This window comes from Haliotis asinina, chromosome 1 (genome assembly GCF_037392515.1).
Source record: "Haliotis asinina isolate JCU_RB_2024 chromosome 1, JCU_Hal_asi_v2, whole genome shotgun sequence".
In the NCBI taxonomy this organism is placed as follows: Eukaryota; Metazoa; Mollusca; class Gastropoda; order Lepetellida; family Haliotidae; genus Haliotis; species Haliotis asinina.
Window position 1 is genome coordinate 96,993,396 of NC_090280.1, and position 19,329 is coordinate 97,012,724.

Here is a 19,329-nt window from a genome sequence, read left to right on the forward strand (position 1 = left end):
CAGAGAAATAAGTATGGCTTGTCGACAACTGTCATTACATTGTCCTCTAAGCAGACCTTGATGTAGCTTAATAGGTGGTGTTGGTTGATCTCATTTAATTGTGGGTTTGAATCCCAATGTTATAGTCTTCGCACCCATGTTTAGGATGTCAAACAATAGTGAATCTTATCACCAGCTGGTCTGTTAGTTGATGTATTTGCGGCAATTCCTAACCTGTAGAAAGTGATGTGGTGTGTGTGTTTTGCAGGACGTGACACTCTACGTTGCCTGGCCCTGGCAACCATTGACAACCCACCACGCCGTGAAGACATGGACTTGGAAGACTCGCGCAAGTTCATCCAGTATGAGGTCAGTCAATATCGGAGTAGTAGATAACTTGTGGGCAGTCGCTATTACATGACTGGATCTGTTATCAGGCTTGTATTTTTATGATCATGTCATCAGTCACTGGTTTAACTCTACCTCAGCAGTTTTACAGTTATGTAACCCATGAAAACCCAGGATAGAGTTGGTCTCCAGCAACCAGTGCTTGTAGGAGGTGACTAACTGAATCTGGTGGTCAGGCTCGCTGACTTAGTTGACATGTTTCATTGTGTCAGCAGTTTCATAATGACTGTGGCATAATTTGATCATGAAGTGCTTGTGTATCACTCCCCTAAATAAACTTAAACTTCTGAGAATTTTAGGTTGAAATTTAGGTATTTACTGAGTATATCGCATTCCAGACAAACATGACCTTCGTTGGTATTGTTGGTATGTTGGATCCCCCTCGTACTGAAGTTCTCGCCTCCATCAACGACTGCCGCAATGCTGGTATCCGTGTCATTGTCATCACTGGAGACAACAAGGTAAGGAGGAGATTTTTACGGTTAGTCTGTCCCCTGGGAGTCAGGGTCCCAGCCTGACGTGTGCTGGATCAGTGGACTGTGGTCATAACCTGATGGCAATAAATCCATGGATTGAATAGTATTCCCTCTATTATTTGCGTGACAAATAAGACAAGAAGTCTCCTCAGGTGGTCTGATCATGCTCTGAGGCATATCACATTTTTCACATGTGAGAGTTTCTTGGTTTGTCTTTTGTCACTTTCCCTTCAGCTGCTACAACAGATGTAGATGATAACATATCAATCTTGATCCATGGACGGCAGACATTCTCCTGATCAGTGTCAAATTATTGGAGGAGGAAAAGGTGGCTCTTAGGATTTTTTTTATTTTCGTTCACATGTATGAAATTTAGCTGGAATCCATGATGCTGTATGACAATTTTGGGTTGCTTTTTGTTTTCAGGCTACTGCTGAAGCTATCTGCCGTAGAATTGGCGTGTTCAAGGAGAACGAGGCTACAGAGGGATTCTCTTTCACTGGTCGTGAGTTTGATGACCTCGCCCCTGAAGACCAAAGAGCTGCTGTCATGAGAGCTCGTCTCTTCGCCCGAGTGGAGCCTGCTCATAAGTCCAAGATTGTAGAATACTTGCAAGGAGAGGGCGAAATCTCTGCTATGGTTAGTGGTTATTTCCCTTTGATATGTTATCAGCATTGGTTTTCAGAGACTAGAGCATGCACTAGAATCTAGTTTAAGTATGTGAGGACTTGGTCTCACCACTATGTGGCTGAAACAATGCCGATGTGATGTAAAACTACAAATCAACTCAACCCATATGAAACAAGGCACACAGCTTGTGCAGTGGTGTAGTCTTCTCTTACTTTCCCCATTCACTTGATTTGTTATAGAATACAGTTAACTGCAGTTACAACCAACTCAGCAGAGCAGTAATTACAGTTAGTTATCACTGCACTTTGGTATGCGCATTCCAACTGAAGTATACAACCTGTAACCGCCCCAAAACTTGGTGCGTCTCTCCTCTTTTTATCTCTTTTGTTCTTCCGTACATTTCGTGAGGTGGGGTAGTGATGAAAGTTTTCGCTGCCCGCAAAAGCTGATATATGCAGCAGTGTGTGAAGCTGCCCCTGTGATATTGCTGGAATATTGCAATAAGAGGCATATAGCAAAATTCACTCACTGTATGTTCATGAATATTGCCGGAGCGGTATTTATGTAAACTTATGCTTGTTTACCAATTCGGTTCCTTTCATTGGAAATAAATATGTATAAATCAGTCTACTGGATAAGCTTATGCTGGCTACAGCCTGTTGTGATGTTAGTTCCTGTTTCATTCAGACTGGTGATGGTGTGAATGACGCTCCTGCTCTGAAGAAAGCCGAGATTGGAATTGCCATGGGTTCCGGAACTGCCGTTGCCAAGAGTGCTTCTGATATCCTTTCATAGACATTGTTTGCCTGACAATTTCTATCTCACTTAAAACTTACTTACTCACTTGCTGTTCAGCGGTAGTTTAGGCTTGGGGTTAAAGCGTTTAAAATATTGATCACAGAATTGTCTGACCAAGACTTGATTGACATAGGAAAGTTGAATATTGCCCAGTGTAGCACATAACTATAAACGTAGCTCAGTAGCACAACTGTAAGTGACCATGATCCCCCTTCTGTTTGATCTATTGGTGGAGATAATATTTGACCTGTTGGCAGAGATACTGTTTGACCTGTCGGTGGAGATACTGTTTTGACCTGTCATTGGAGATACTGTTTGACCTGTTGGTCAAGGTTGTTTTTGTGTCCTTAACCAAGTCCCACAGATGGTGTTGGCTGATGACAACTTTTCGACCATTGTTGCTGCCGTTGAAGAAGGTCGTGCTATCTACAACAACATGAAACAGTTCATCCGTTACCTTATTTCGTCCAACATTGGTGAAGTGGTATGGTAAGTCAAACTGTTTTTGTGTAACAACCTATGAAAATCTGTCAACTGACTTCATCGATTGATTCGTCAGACTTACTTGTTAGTATGTTATCATTTAAGGGTGCCCTTTCGCAAAGCTATGGTCGCACTGACTGTCACCTCCTATACTGTAACTTATTTACAACAGAAGCTTTATGAAACAAAGCAAAATTGTTGATCGTGATATCAGTCACAGGTTTGTCTGTTCCATAGTTTTTGATTGCAGTCATATTGCTGTAAGTAGGACATTAAACAGTGGCTGAAAGGATAATATCGCACTAAAATGGGTTTGTAATAAACTTGCTTGCAATCACTTTATCACTCACTCGCGAGCTCTTCTTTCCAGCATCTTCTTGACTGCTGCTCTGGGTATTCCTGAGGCTCTCATCCCTGTACAGCTGCTGTGGGTGAACTTGGTGACTGATGGTTTCCCCGCCACTGCCCTCGGATTCAACCCCCCAGACTTGGACATCATGAAGAGACCCCCCAGGAACCCCAAGGAAGGCCTCATCACTGGGTGGCTGTTCTTCCGTTACATGGCTATTGGAAGTGAGTGTCACGCTCTGACATTTAACACCATTAATCAGCGTGCATTCAATGTTTATTGACTGCAACGAGTTTTGCAAGGGGTATTAAAATGCCTTCCGTCTGCCTGAACAGAACTTCAAAACTGTTTACTCTTTCTTCACCAAATTTGGCACATAGATAGATCTTGTAGTGTATTGTTGCCTTTTGTTAGTTTGGATTTCTGAATACAATGTTTTTATGCATTTCCATGGCAACATGTTTGACTTTGACTGAATTAGGTGGTAGTGTTCTTTTCCGGAGCAGAAATGTAAAACCTTTCAAAATATCTCATCAAACTTGTTACATAGATTGATCTGGTGGTGTACTGGTGCCTTTTGGCAGTTTTGGTCTTCTGAAAAAAATATTTTTTTGTGTTTCCATAGCAACAAGTTCAAGTTTGACTAAATTTGGTGGGAGTGCTCTTTTTAGGACCAAAACCATTCACTATTTCTTCACCAAACTTGGTACAAGTCTGGTGGTGCACTGGTATCTGTTGGTACTGAAGGATTTCAGCCTCCCCTTATATATGACTTTTATGTTTCAGTCTATGTTGGTTGTGCAACTGTTGGTGCTGCCGCCTGGTGGTTCATGCTGTACGACAAAGGCCCCGGACTCAACTACTACCAACTGGTAACAACACCCATGGAGTCACTCACTCACATGAAGCTGACATCACAACTTCATTATAAAAACAAAAAAAACCACACACACACGCATACAGGTGTACAGGATTACCAATAAGACAAGACAGATCCGCTAATTATGGATTTGAAGCCAAGATTCCAACAATTATGATCATTATTTGGTACCATTATTTGTGTGTAATGGTGGAGTTTGGTAAATGGCCTTGGCCTTTATCGCAACCCAATACAGAGCACCCTGAATGGCCTTGTGGGAAGCCATTTTTTTTTCAAGAGAAATAGAAATATGTTGTCCAAACCACAAACCATGTCATACTAAAAGATGTTAAGACATGGCACTTGTAAACACTGCCTGGCTCTAGGCATCAAGGGAATTAAGCAACAGTTGGTAGGTTCTGGGATAGTTAATGTAATTGAGTGATAGTCCTGAAAAATACGCACAGCCACACACTCACATGCAAGGATATGGAAGTAATCTTGAATGTGGCTCTAAAACACTTGTAGCTGATCCGACACCCACATTAGCTCTGACATTTAGGTTTAAGCCGAGTAGTGAAAGCCCTCACCCATGCCGAGTGCAGAGGGTCAAATACCCACATGGGTACACTGTATGGAGGCCCTTTTCTGGTGTCCTCCGCCGTGATGTGGCTGGAAAATTGCTGAAAGTGTAAAACTATATTCAATCACTCACTCACAGTCGCACCAAAGTTTGATGTACTTTTAACATTTTGATTCAGTAGTGAACTAAGTTGTTTTACATAATTGAGTCATAGAGTTAACAGTTATTGTCACAAATCATTATTTTAGCCATGTTGTAACTGTTTAATATTATTCACAACATGTGACCTGTGTGGCTCTGTACCCAGATAGGGGTGGAGGGATAGCCTAGTGGTTAAGGCGTTCACTCGTCACGCCGAAGACCCGGGTTTGATTCCCCACATGGGTACAATGTGTGAAGCCCATTTTCTGGTGTCCCAGCGTGATATTGCTGGAATATTGCTAAAAGCGGCGTGAAACCAAACTCACTCACTGTACCCAGATAGTGGATCGGTGCTCATACTATTGACCACAGGTTTGATATGACTGCTGTGTAGCGGGAGTATTGTTGATTGCAGTATAAAACTATTCACTTGCTTTATGTTGTGATTATCAGTTTAAGAAATTTGTTTTGGAACAGCAGTATGAGTAAGACTGGTAATATATTCAGAGAATGTGTAGTAGTTTCTTTTATTTTTCTTCCATGCGTTATTGATGTTTGCTTTTCAGTTCAATTTCTTTTTAACCATGAAAAGTTCCTTCCAACTAATAGAAACTTACTAAATTCTTCTTTTTTAGACAATATGATAGTTGCATATAGTTTTATCATTTCCAATTCTTTTGTAATGAATTTGTTTGGCTGTAAATATATATCCAGTCTGTTCCCCAATAACGAGCTTGATTAACACGTGTGATGAGTAAACTGTTGTACTCCATGGTTCATGATGCTACCTTCACCTGCGTTTGCAGACACATCACATGCAGTGCCCGGCCGAGCCCAGGATGTTCCCGGGTGTCGACTGCAATGTATTTAATGATCCTCATCCAATGACTATGGCTCTGTCAGTATTAGTCACAATTGAGATGCTTAATGCATTGAACAGGTAAAGTCCTTGTCAATTAATAATCTGCAGTTAGGAAAACCTTATCACCTCATTTCATTATACCACAGTTGCCAGTAAGCAGTATAAAATTTACTGACTATAATGTCAAATTTATATTTATATGGTTGAGGATTTTTTTAGATAAATTATTTAATATTGCTGATTATGCAGTTATTGCGTCTACTGGCAACTTGTGTTTCATTACTCACAATCCTGGTGATGGGATGGTTGATACCATCTACTGAACCTACTATGCTGAAAGCTCGCTTGCCTTGCCTGCCCGCACGCAACCTTCTCATTCAGGAGAAAACCAGACTGGCCTCGAGCTGTCTGCGTCGCCGCTTGCCCGCATGCCTAACTCATCTGTCTATCCAGCTTAGGTTGTTCCTGTACCTGATGGTGTTCTCACAACAGCAGACTCACTCGGTTCCAACTCGCTCAGTTCTAACTAAACATTTCGCTTTTCCTTTGCTAATCACTTCTCACTCTGCAGACCCACCAAGCCCAGTGCTTGGCTCAGGATGAGATGTTTGCTGGTATTGACTGTGAAGTGTTCGGTCACCCTAAGCCGATGACGATGGCCCTGTCAACATTGGTGGTGATTGAGATGCTGAATGCTCTCAACAGGTAAGGGGCTGAGGCCAGCTCGCCGGTCTTCAGATCGGTATCGGTGTAGCGCAGGAAGTTTGCCTTGCTCGTCACGTGTGACAACCTTTTCGTTCACAATGGGGGAGGTTGTTAAGTGTCAATCACATCTGAAGAGGTCACAACGTTGAGGATGGTTGATCATGACTGTGGTTTAGTGACATTCCGACGTGGCTTCCAATCTGCATGGATATAATTAACGGAACCTAGCTGTACGCCAGGGGGGAGCTACTGGACTTTAGATTCAACCAAATTTCCAGCTACCAGACTCAAACTTCTAACAAGATATTCTAATTTCGTAAACAAGGGACTTCATTCTTAGGAATCTGTTCTCTGTCTGAACGCCATGATCACACGTTGTGATCTCTTGGAAATATTTTGGTCCAGACAGCCCCCCTTTGTGGTACAAGGTTGTTGTGTGTTGGAAACTTCCTGCATGCATTGTGGCTTGTCTGATTCAGCCTCTTGCCTTGACCCACCGTTGCCGCTGTCCTCATTGTCACGGCAACATCCTCCTGAGTTTGCAGAGTGTTGATATAGGAACATTCAGATATGATAAAACTACAGGGACTGAAACTAAGAAATCTCTCAGACTCACTGGAATGTGCAAAACTGTCAATCCTATGGGATGATTATCAATTTTTAGTTCATATTTACCTGAAGATTCAGTCTTAGTTTCAACCCCTGACTAATATTTCATATTTACTCCCACTGCTTTGAAACAATTTCACGCAATTTTTTTAAAAAGCATGCTTTTGAAAATATTCCTGAACACTCAATGTTCTCAGTTTTGGTGTCTAATACATTTTAGAAATTAATTGATAGTGATTTGGATGAACTCAAGTGAGAACTGCTTTGCTCGAGACTCATGTACTGGAACTTTTAGTCTTCTAATTACTTAATGTCTTGCATATATATATATATCATTACTGACATGTTTTTGATATTTAGTCTAATTAATGCTGGTGTGAAGGGTGTGTGTTTGTGTGTGTGGTTAGTAGAAATTAATGTACACTCTGACTGGGGCCCAATTTCACAAGCTACTGTTGCACTACGGGTGTCGTAAGACTGTAGCAGTACTGGATGTATGATGGCTGTAGTGCTACAATAGTATGTGAAAGGAGGCTCAGCGTGTTATCCTGATGCTTGAACACGCACATGTTTAGCAGCAGTTAGATTTTTAGTTCAAAACTCTCATTTTTATAACTGAACAAATTTTTTTCATTTGTAAAATTGTGTTTGTAGGTTGAAATATTCTTTTGGACCAGATTATAATGAAGCATACTGAACAGCAAAAGTAACAACTGAGTTTTTAAATGGATGCTTACTTTCAATGAGATTTCATTTTTTCGAAACTTGCACTTGTTTTGCTGTTCAGTATATATAAATACCCCTGAAATAATTACAATTTAACTGAAGTTAAAAATGAGGAGTTTTGTTATTTTCTGCTTTTAGATCAACCATAGCATGTATTGCTTTTAGATTGTAGAACATGCTTTAGGAATTCTTGCATTTGGCCATTCCAAAATGTCACTCAAGTTTGCTTTTAGAAGTCTTTTTATAGAGGATGTTTTGGGATAATTTTCAATGCCTGTATTGTACAAATTACAGTACTTATATGTGTGCATTCATACATACAGATAGTTCCGGACTGCTTTTCAATCAATTGAGTTCTAAGACTGGACCCTCTTTGTTAGTATTGCAGAAAAATTGGCAAAATTTGAACTGTTTTGAAACTTGCTTTAGAACTTTTGTTTCTAATTAACACTAGTAGTATTTTAAGTAGCTGTAATGCAATGCTCTTGTGTAATGACATCCATATTTGCTTTCTGCAAATTCTTACTTGCATAGCAGTTTGTGCCCTTGGCAATATATGGTTGTGTGGTATGTCTGAAGTATTAACATGTAGCTCCGGGTAGAGTAGACTGTTTGCTTAACATCATTTGTGATTACTTCAGATGTGGCAAGTGTTGTTTTACCAGACTTCCTGGATTCCGCATTACTGAACTTTAGTTTATTTGTTCATGATTTTGAGAGAAATATTCCATAAATGTGTTATTATTTACTTTTCAAATGTTGATGGAAAGTAAAATAGGTAAACTGTATTGTCCTGCAACCGAAATTTGTCTAGTACCCAGAGAGCAAATACAAAGCAAATATCAACAAATAATTTTAAGTACATGTACACAGTGTCAAGCTAATCAGAATATAATGATGAATCATCACATGACCAAAGTACATCATATACTAATCACTTTTGAATCTATTTATTTTTTGGCTCCCCCCTGCAGTGATATTGCTGGAAGATTGGTAAACGTGACAAAAGACCATACTCACTCTACGTCCTTAGTTTGAAAGTTAATTAATGTAGGAGTTCCATGGGGAACTTCTTGTATCCTACAATCTGAGTTGTCAGTTTTCACTCCAGTTGTAACGTCATTGATAGTAGACCCTTGGGTGCTATATTATGTACTTCATGCCTTGGTTCTACCACTTTCAGCTGGCTAAGATCTCCAGTTACATTCAGTGTAGTTGACATCCTATTTACCACCATACCCTCTGTGTTAAAGTAGTTATACAATAAACAGCCATGCCTTGATCTGAAATAGTGTTGAGTGGCACAGGCACTTTTGAACAGTCGGGGGGAATTTGTGTAGAGCTAGAATGTGGTCTTTTTCACTTTGGAATAAAATACCTTACGGTAGCTCCAATAATGTTAACCATAACAAGTTAGCTGTCATAAATATTTGGGGCATATTTTCTTGTAGTCATTATGACTGTCATCAAAGTCACAATCTAAATGTATTCTTTTTGAGATTTGGTAGGTTATTTACAGGAATCCAGGCAGAAATTCTCTTGTCAAATGATAAAATCACAGCAGACGTTCTCTTTACTTTATTTACTTCTTTGTAGCAAGTATTGTTTATATTTATGAAAGTAGTTTCATAGTTTCAGAGCTTAATGCATGCTTTAACGAGTTAATTGTAAACGTTATATTGGTAATACCATGTCTTATAATGGTTATATCAGCTCGTATAGGTTATACCATGTCTTTTCATTCAGTTTACAGTCTTGTATTCAAACCTGTATCAGTTACATAGTCCCACTATACTACTCATATTTGTTAAAGGTCACATGCAACCAAAAAATGAAACATAATTAAAACACATTTATCACTTATTCATGACATATAATATACATTGCTGCTTTTAAAAAAACAAATAAACACAATTATAAGCGTACAATCGCGATTCAAAAGTGCAATATTTTGTACTTGGGCTTACTTCCCCCGAAACGAAGCCCTCGGGAGACCGAACCCAGTCATAGCGGGTGGATATGCACTCAAGTGTAACGACGGCTTCCGATTGGCTGTTTCATTTGCTGATATGCCGAGGGTTCATTGTGTGTACAGAAAGATGATCTGTTTGATGGGCATTTTAGAAGTATAGCCAGTCACAAGAAAGTAAGATTCTTTATGGATAACAACTTCTTTTTGTGTACTTGATGCGTCGTTTCAATATGGATTCATATACTGTTGTCAAACAAAATTATATACACTAAAAGAAGTCGTTATCCATGAAGAATGTATATAGAGATGTTGGGTTTGGAAAATATCTGTTCTCTGAATTTGCGTTCGATCCAATCAAAAATCATGTCTGTAAAGATGGTAAACTACTGAGTGGCTGGAATCTGTCATTCGTCCAAGTACAAAGCAGGACTTAAAGCTGACAAGAGTTTGCGCCAGTTTCCGTCAGATACAGTCATCCGAAAAAAAAATGAATGTAGTATGTTTACAACCCACAGACATAAAAACATGTCATGTGTATCCCACGTGCCTAATTACATAATGTGGCAGACACGGGACTCGGGTGCACGAGTCATAAATCAACATATTTTCTTTATGTCGTATAGTCTGATAGGTGTTAAGTTTAAATTGCACGTGGTCAGTGATTGAAGCTGTGTACTGCAGACAGGCAGGTGTGAATAAACCAGACACTGAGCTTTCTCTGTGACAGAGACTGCTTACCACAATCAACAAGTTGTTTTTACGTAACAAGTAGATTATTTACTTGTTTGTGTACACAACCAAGACTAGACTACTGCTCACGACGCTGGGCATGCATGTTGTTTCAAGCTCCGCGAGCCTATTCACTGTTCACCAGCGCTGGGGGGAATTTAGTGAAACGTTTGAACTCCGATTTCGCGGGCTTTGTTTTCATCGCGTTTTTTTCAACTTTATAGGTTAAATTGGCATTTTTTATGATTTGTTTCGGTAAGTGCACACCGAAAGGTACCAGAATCTGCAAAGTTGTGTTTTACGTTGCATGTGACCTTTAAGGAACACAACCTTAATGAAATGGATGTTATGGTTCTTAGCAAATGTTGAATAGTATAGTTTCTTTAAGGCCATTAGGATTCTTGTCAGATTATTGTTGGCACCTACAATGCTCAAAAGTTCCTTTTGAAAATATGTTTTGTTACAAATAGGATTATCATTTATGAGATGAAGGTTGTTCCCTTGTCTTGTGAATGTTTGACAGGTGTTTCCTGTAAGAAACTTAAGGGACTTATCCATCCTCATGGCAATGTTTAGCTTAAAGGCCCTAATTGAGGATAAATTTTGTTCATCAAATCAGGTTATCAAGTGTTAAAGTCACACTGAGTGCTTGAAGAATCATTACCTATTTGTTGGAACGTTTTTATACGCCATGTTTAAGTATATAAGACGCAGTGTTGGCTCAAGAGAGGGTTTTGGAGTGTTTTGACTCATCAAATTCAGTGAGGACCACCTCTGTTTTACATCTGCCCATCTATTTAACATTGGAGGGGGTCCAGAAACATTATTTTCATCAGTCTGGACCCACTCAAAATTTCACCCAAATCTAATACTGATTAGACGTCTCTGAGATAGGGATTAGGAGTAGTCCTCAGCAATTCATCCATAGGGGCAACTTATTTGATGAAAGGTCATCACCATGATATTTGTATTGAGGCCCTGTTTGGGTGTACATGGAACAGAAATTGTATGTATACAGAAGGCTGGACGAAGGGAACATTTCAAAACCACTTCAGTATTTGTCCCTGTTTTAGAAGAATTTAGAAGGCTTAGAATTGGTCTAGATTTGATTATTAACTCAGATGTGATATAACTGGGTATTGCTAAATACCAAATAAACTGGAAATGCTCCTCTGTTTTGTTGTTGGTAAAGTGTATCTGCAGGGTTTGTCTATGACATTGTGACTGCCTGTGATGCTGCCATGTCTAACCTGCCAGTGGTGTTTCAGCTTGAGTGAGAACCAGTCTCTCATGGTCATGCCTCCCTGGTCCAACAAGTGGCTGATGTTTGCCATCGGACTCTCCATGTTCTTGCACTTCTTCATCCTCTACGTCGACTTTATGTCGGTAAGCAGTTATCTCCCTTTCTCATACTCGTTATCTCTCTCAGGGATGGCAATTTTCACAGATTTCCACAAATTTTGTTTAAAACTGATCAATTTTGTGAATCTTCTGAACACAATACTAAGTTTCCATCTGAAAACCGATTTTCAAGTTGCTCTCTACATGTCAACATGTCATGCTATTTGTCTCCACTTGCCAAGTAAGCACCTTTGCATTTTTGGTGAGCGACAGATAGCCATCAGTTAACTTATTTGGTCATGGAGCTCTGTGATGGCCTTGTTCAAGTCAAATGTGCACAATGTGTCTTGTAATTGTTACGTGTATCAGAATGCATAGCTGCAATTGGCATGCTGATTTTCGGTGTTGTAATACTGCCTTAAATGTTTTTATCGCGTGATATGTCATGTGCTGCAGTAGTATTTTATGCTGCACCAAGTAACATCCCTCTCATCCTTGCTGTGATGTAACAGATTAGTCTACACTTGTCACTATATTCCAGATCTATGCTCTGTGCTCATGATATCACCCACAGAGTTGTCTGGTCCAAATTGATTATCTAGTCAGATAATCATAATATTGCCGATGGAATAAGTCTGATGATATGGCTGAAACTCTGAAAGCATCTTTTGGTCGGTAGCCTAGCCAAATGGTTTACACATTCTCCTCTTTTCGTAAGGGGCAATGGGGTAGCCTAGTTGTCAAAATGTTTGCTTGTCACACCCAAGACCTGGGTTTAATTTCACATATTATCAGTACAGTGTGTAAAGTCCAATTCTGGTGTCTCCTGCCGCTGTATTTCTGGAATTTTGTTAAAAGCGGAGTAAAACTAAACTCACTCACTCACTCACTATTAGTACAGTGTGTAAAGTCCAATTCTGGTGTCTCCTGCCGCTGTATTTCTGGAATTGTGTTAAAAGCGGAGTAAAACTAAACTCACTCACTCACCACAGGCTGCAGTATATTGCTTAAGACCACACTCCTTTACAGCATCTTTCAACAACTCAAGAACTCATTTCTTTTTCTCCACAGGTGATTTTCCAAATCACACCACTGAACGTTGAGGAGTGGATCGCAGTAATGAAGATCTCTATACCTGTCATCCTACTGGATGAAACACTCAAGTTCATCGCCAGAAAATTCGCTGATGGTAAAAACTTCCTCTTTGAACTGTATGGGCCAATTCTAATGTGGGCTGTTTATATTGGACTTATAATCGTCTGTCCATTATGATGACTGTGTTAGCAGATCTACCAAAGGGCATGGTGTGACGTGCCCATTGTGAGGTGGGTGGTGTGTGATACGCCCACCCACCCTGAATGCTATTGTTTTCCTGGGGTTTGCTTCCCACCCACCCTTGTTCCAAGCTCGATCAACTCTGTAACACTGTGTTCTTTCCCTGCTGTTTGATTGGTTGAGATCCAAATGCAGTTACCATAGCAACAAGGGGAATTATTGATTGGGTATATTTTCAAAAACTAACATGGTGTAAACCACTTTTATCATAATATGTTTTAAAATATTTCAACTTTTTCTGTCTAGTTGATGGTAACTGTGTTTCAGTGAGAGTCTACATTCTGGGCATGTCTGAATATAGTCATTAATGGCTATGCATATTTTTAGAATTTCATACATCTTCAAACCTTCATGTGTTTCAGACTGTATTAAGGCATACTCACAGTATAATTTTAAAAACACCATTACATTCCATTAAAACAAGTCAAATCATTTACAAAGATGTGAGTTAGGGTAAAATGGCGTCACAGGGTCGTACCAAGTGCATGCCCAGACTGTAGAACTCTGTGTTTGTTAGTGTGTTAGGAAAATAGTATAATGATCTGAATGGCTGCCGTGCTCCCTCCGCACACAGTGACGGTACGAGGCATCACTCATAGCCATGGCAACCAGTCTGTGTGGTGTGTAAGGAATGGCAATTTTTTAGTTGATTTTACTCTTGTATGTAAATTATTCTTTGAGAAGACTGTACAGTGTACTGATGATTTCTTGGTACTTGTTATATGACCATTTTGTACAAACGAATTCTGGGTAGAGATTGTGATTTTTAAAGCGTTTATTTGCTCTAACCAAGATGTGTAGAGATCGGTGTGTTTCTTTGTGAATGTGAAAATGGTTTCTATTTTGTTCGTCACTGTCATAAGTCTCATCTTTTTGCAATATGTTCATAAACATTCTCATTCAACATAATCTGTGATTGTTATCATAAGATCTTCATTTCTGTATTGCTAAAGTGATTATCCGTCATGTCAGCATATACTATACAACTTGGTTTGGGCAGCAAATCTCTTACCATTTCATGCTTCATTTAGCAAGCTCTATTGATGATATATCCCACAGTTTTCTACATAAATTGATCATTTCACATTCAGATAATTTTAATTCGACAATCATAACACAAAATACCTAAATTAATATTGAGTTCCTAATTTATTAGCAAGTTTCAAGAACCTTGTTCATTTTCAAAAATATTTTGGAGAATTTATTTTATATTTTTCAACATTTCACCTAAAGCCTTTTCTCATACTCGTTATTGTTAAATGTCTGATATATTTAAGATAATTGTGAACTTGACAATGTTGATGTTATTTAAATGCTTGATGTATCATCATTGAGACTTGAGGGCTGTGACAGGGTTGAGTGATATGTCTAGATGGTTACCATGGTTACAGCACGTGTATAACACTGGAATTGGGATTTCTTTCCTGTCTTTGAAATATCTCTCAAATCTTTGGTCTCTTATCATATACCTCACTAACAGTGGTAATTAGAAACTCATATGTTTTTTAGAATTAACTATTTTTGCAATGTAGGTATGTTTTTACTACTACCATAAAATGGATTTCTCCTCAATTTTAAATAGTAAACAGGAATTGTTAGGCTCCAGATAGGCAATAGTGCCAACAGCAATAGTCCAAACGGAAGACACTGCACACTTTATGTGATGAGATCTGTAACAAAACAAAACCTTCTATGCAATACTGTTATTTGTCGCTCACATAGGACAAAAATATACATAACTAAAGTACATTGGTCTGACACAGGTCGAAATTCTGCTTTTCATTTGGTGAGAAAATATTGTCCAAACTCCAGTTCCCCATTGAATGTCAAATTGTTTATTTATTAACCAGATTTTTCTTAGTTGTGGAGGACAATGCTTTCTCATGTCTGCAAGTAAAGAATGACCTTGAGCTGCCTCTTCGTGTCTGCTTGTCCTACTTCTTAGTTCTAACCCAGTCCATATTGCCAGCATTTCCTACTATTTATTTACATTACCATGGTTACAATATCCCCTGGCATTGAATGCAAATTTCACTGGATGCAAATAATCATGAATTTTGTAAATACTCATTATCCTATCATACAGAGTATTTAATATATTGTCAGACCAGCTTTAACCTGTATCTGTAAATAGCGAGCTAGGACTTAAGACACCATATTTGAAGGTTTAGGGTCCCTGGCAGTCAGATGTGTACCTGCCTCAGCAGCCATTGCTTGTAGTATCGACCATCTGTCTAGTGACTTTGTTTGGTTAGTAGATACCTTAGATTGCGCTCACGTGCCGTCTTTCTTGCATGAGGAGAGACACCACCTTGTCATACCATGTTGTACAGAAATAAAGACGTTCTTTTAACTGGATTTTGCATGATGTGTTCGAGTTTGCTCTTTCTCTGTGTGAGAAAATTTTAACTTTCACGAAAAAGTTAAGTGGCACAAAAACCGTTTGATTTTGGTCGCTTGATTTTGTTTTCTTGAGTTGTGACATCAGCTTCGAAACTTGGGAAATGAACTGAGGAAAACTGGTCGATTTCTTCTGTGTCTAAGTTTGTCTCCTTTGTCGGCCATCTTCCATCAGCTTGTTTCTCTTGTGCTGGGCTGATCGCAGTTGTGCCTGCGAAGTCATTCCAAAATAAATCACCCGTTTGACATACCCGTTTGTGAAGTAACCCTGATCTGTGAATGCAAGTCACATGATAGACAATAACACCTATGGACTAACACCCATGACAACTCTCTCTGCGGTCAAGTGCAGGCTGTACTATTCAAGATGGCGGCTGACGCTCACGCCCCTTGTCCTCTTGCAACTAAAGACTTGGCCGTTCCATTCGCACAACTGCACCTAAAGCTACTGCTTCCTACGACTGCTTCCATGTCAAAATATAATATAACGCAATCTAGACACAGTCACAGGTTAGTTATTCAATCACATTTTCCAGACATTTTATTAGGTAAAGATTTTCATTTCATTCAAACACTTACCATTATTTATAAAAAATTATTTTTATTTTTCATATACAGATGAGACATGTCAGACTAATCATAATTTACACTTTGTCTTGATAAAACTATGATGGTTATGATTTCGTTTTGCTAATTAACTTTGAAGTTGTTTTCTAGACGTTAGAACTAGTGGACTAAGTGCATGTCAGTTTCTGTCGATACTTTGTCTAATTATGAGGTGAATTTGGCATCTTGCATGGCTGTGTGAACCCTTCGGTACTGAAAACCAGTCATCTAATTTTGGAGAGTATATCTTTGTTATATTTATTATATCTTGTGTGACCTTTAGTTTCATTCTGAAAATGTTTCAATTGTTCTTTCTCTTCTAAATGTTATATATTTCTTTTTGTTGACTGTTAATTTCTATTTTGATTCTTTAGACTGCATGCGCAACTTTCCCTGCTAATTCCGTACCTCTGCCAGGCTTTTCAGGATGTGACTAAGTCCTTTTATGTAATTAAATATCAAAGAGGAAAGTGAATCATGAAAACTTGAAAACGTTGGTTTGTACATTTTGCTCCAGCATTTAGTGAATAAGTTTGAATCACCTACTTACCTAAGATATCCTTAGCAGAATATTGAAATATTTAAGGACTGGTCACTGTTTCGCTCTCCTTGTCTCTCCTATGTTCCTCTACAAATCTTTGAGAAAACTTTGGGATCAACATTTTTATGGTTTTATTAATGCTTATTTAGTTATGTTTGTGGTGTGTATGGGTGTGAACCGGACTGAACAGAAATGTTAGGATGCGAATATTATTGGTGATACTTTTTGTCATTGTTAAACTGTGTGCTGTCTTCACTATGAACAAATATCCCCTATCTGTTTGGCAATCTATACATTATTACAAAAGACTTGGAATCGGTTGTGTGACCAGTACCAATGGTGGATCTGTGCTTGCACTGCTGGTTGTCGGAGATCTTCAGACAAGGTCATTCTTACCGCCATGGATCTGCTGCGATACTGGTGACCATGTGTTACACCTTTTGACCCACTCGTAAATAATTCCTTAAATTCAAGACAAGTAAGGTTTTAATATGGAAAAGTCGTAGTTAAGTATTTCACACTTTCAAGAATGATGCGAGGACAATACGGCAACTGCAGGTACGTTATGTGAATGACAACTACTTCGTCTAACCCCTGGGACTGGGTGCACACAAATATTCAAATGTATAAGTAGCTTTTCTCATTACATCAAATAACGTTTAAGGGTTAACCCCTCAATGTTTGGATTTCAACACAAATTTATAACATATTTGAACTTCTGGTGTAAATGACAGGATTTTTGTAAGGAAGGAATTTTGTTGGCCTCGGCTGCCAGTTATGGTGTGATCCTTTTACTGATGTTACTGACATTTCTCTGAGTGTAAAACAAAGGTCAAGGTCATTTCCTGATGGGTCATTCTTTGTCCTCTTTCAGATCTTCCTGGCTTTTTCTGATTGGCTGACGCCAAGATGTGATACTCTCGAGACCATCATGACAGGTCATGTGATCCACTCCACACGAGACCAGCAACCTCGTACTTGCACTCTAGCCTGCCGTCTCTTGGCAAATCGCGCTGGAATGCATCAACTTTGTGTGCGCCGCAAATGATTAGCAAAGTGTGCATTTATTCCGCCAGGTTGGATTGAAACCCATATCATCTTCAATCTCGGCCTGGCGGCAGACTGACGCAAGCTCATAGTTAAAGAACGCCTATCAGTGCGCGTATACGTGCGTAGTTACAGAAGTGTAGTTATGCATGACATGGTATGTCTGTTCTCTTGTGGATTTTACTGAGTTTTACAAACCTCTATATTTCAAATTTTATCTTGAAGGTATTTTTATCGTGTATGCGTAAGTATTGCTTGCAAAACATGGACATCTCCTGGTGGGTATATGGAAAGAGGTGGAGTCAAGATCAGTCTTGTGGCGGAGTTCTTAATTCACCCTCCGCTTTTCCAGTTATGCCGGGTGTCTTTGAGGCAGCCCCACGCAAGCCTTACGTCCCCTACGATTACCGCTAGAGCGGTGCAGCAGCCAGACATCGGCGGCGATGGACTATTGGAGAAACAGTGCGGGTTGCCGGGTCTCACTGTGGTGGTACACAGCTATCATGTGATGGAGGATGTCGGGAATACGTACTCTTCCTTTGCTGTTTATGTTCATTTTTCCCAGCGTGCAATTAGTTTGTGGCCTTGACCTTGGCTGTTGGCGCCCTCTGTTGATACTTCTAGCCTACAGTTTAGGAGATCCTGAATTCCTAAACGTGTATGTTTCTGATTTCGTGTTAAGTAGTAAAGTGTGTGCCTACGAGTGAACTCTTCATCCAAATATTGAAGATATTAATGTGAATAATCGGGACACCTTCTCACCGTATTGGATGTGATGAGCGAAGATGCAACGACAGGTCTGACTTGTAACTATTATAATTATTATTATTATATTCTCCTATGATCATGGATGCCTGGCTTGAGTGTGTGTAAAATAGAAGAGATTTATATAATTCTGTCAAGTCTCATTCATCTGCGATCTGACTCACGACTGCCATGTTTATCGGACAGATGACCTTGACCTTGGAGCCTCCTTGACCTAGGATCATTCTGTGCCACGGGAAGTTTCTGAACCTTTATTCATGCAACTTTGTTACTATTTTGTGTGGTGAAGATTTAATGTTTAGAGGTTAGGGAAGCTTTTGTTCATATTGGCTGTTATTGAGATCATATACATCATGACTGATTACCACATTGCCAAAGAGTTATCCTTCCTCTTTGCAAATGAGTTCCATACTTCGCGGTAAGTTGTACAGACACCAAATTAATATAATCACAAATCCTGGATTGATCAAATTGGATTTTCTAGGGATATATTTAGATCGTTAATTTATCTGGGCTAAGGCAACGAATATATACTTGGGTTGACTTGTATCATATTCCCATGAAATGTTACCTCAGATGGAACGTGAGTCTGCTGTTTGGGGCCAGGGGGACAACAAATCGTCACACTTATGCAACAATTCTCGCTGGGGAAGCTCCAGTATTATCAAAGATGGCCACTAGATGCTCAAGGGAGGCAACTCCAACTCATAACTGTTGTGATACCAGGAGGTGGAGTGAGACAGACAGACATAGGGACTCTTTGGTGGAATCTGCTATGCGGAACCCCCTGTAGTGCCCACCCTGGCCCCACACGGAGGAACAGATTTTATTTTATGTAGATATAATCCTGATTTGTACATTTCCTATAGATTAAAGTATCGGTTTTCTACAAATCTGAATGTGTTATGTATATATATATAGTTTATTAAGTGACTGAAAGTTCTAATACTAGGGTGACACGTGTCAGTCTCTAACTGGAAGCTAG

The 19,329-nt window shown here is 39.4% G+C and overlaps 1 protein-coding gene across 4 annotated transcripts in view; it reads left to right on the top strand.

Annotated features, from left to right (window-relative positions):
- The window catches only part of LOC137256067 (calcium-transporting ATPase sarcoplasmic/endoplasmic reticulum type-like), a 54,469-nt gene extending 35,232 nt beyond the window's left edge, over nucleotides 1-19,237 (top strand). The window contains exons 17-27 of one of the 4 annotated variants that reach the window (XM_067793783.1): nucleotides 248-348; nucleotides 726-848; nucleotides 1,290-1,502; nucleotides 2,181-2,274; nucleotides 2,654-2,780; nucleotides 3,145-3,347; nucleotides 3,910-3,995; nucleotides 6,140-6,273; nucleotides 11,578-11,695; nucleotides 12,722-12,839; nucleotides 17,407-19,237. In XM_067793783.1, coding sequence (XP_067649884.1) covers nucleotides 248-348; nucleotides 726-848; nucleotides 1,290-1,502; nucleotides 2,181-2,274; nucleotides 2,654-2,780; nucleotides 3,145-3,347; nucleotides 3,910-3,995; nucleotides 6,140-6,273; nucleotides 11,578-11,695; nucleotides 12,722-12,839; nucleotides 17,407-17,426 — 1,337 coding nt within the window. In that variant the 3' untranslated portion in view covers nucleotides 17,427-19,237. Of the gene's footprint in view, nucleotides 1-247; nucleotides 349-725; nucleotides 849-1,289; nucleotides 1,503-2,180; nucleotides 2,275-2,653; nucleotides 2,781-3,144; nucleotides 3,348-3,909; nucleotides 3,996-5,512; nucleotides 5,647-6,139; nucleotides 6,274-11,577; nucleotides 11,696-12,721; nucleotides 15,344-17,406 lie in introns of those variants that run through there. The other 3 variants (XM_067793774.1, XM_067793766.1, XM_067793756.1) reach the window with 3 other exon arrangements.
- Nucleotides 19,238-19,329: the final 92 nt, after the last annotated feature.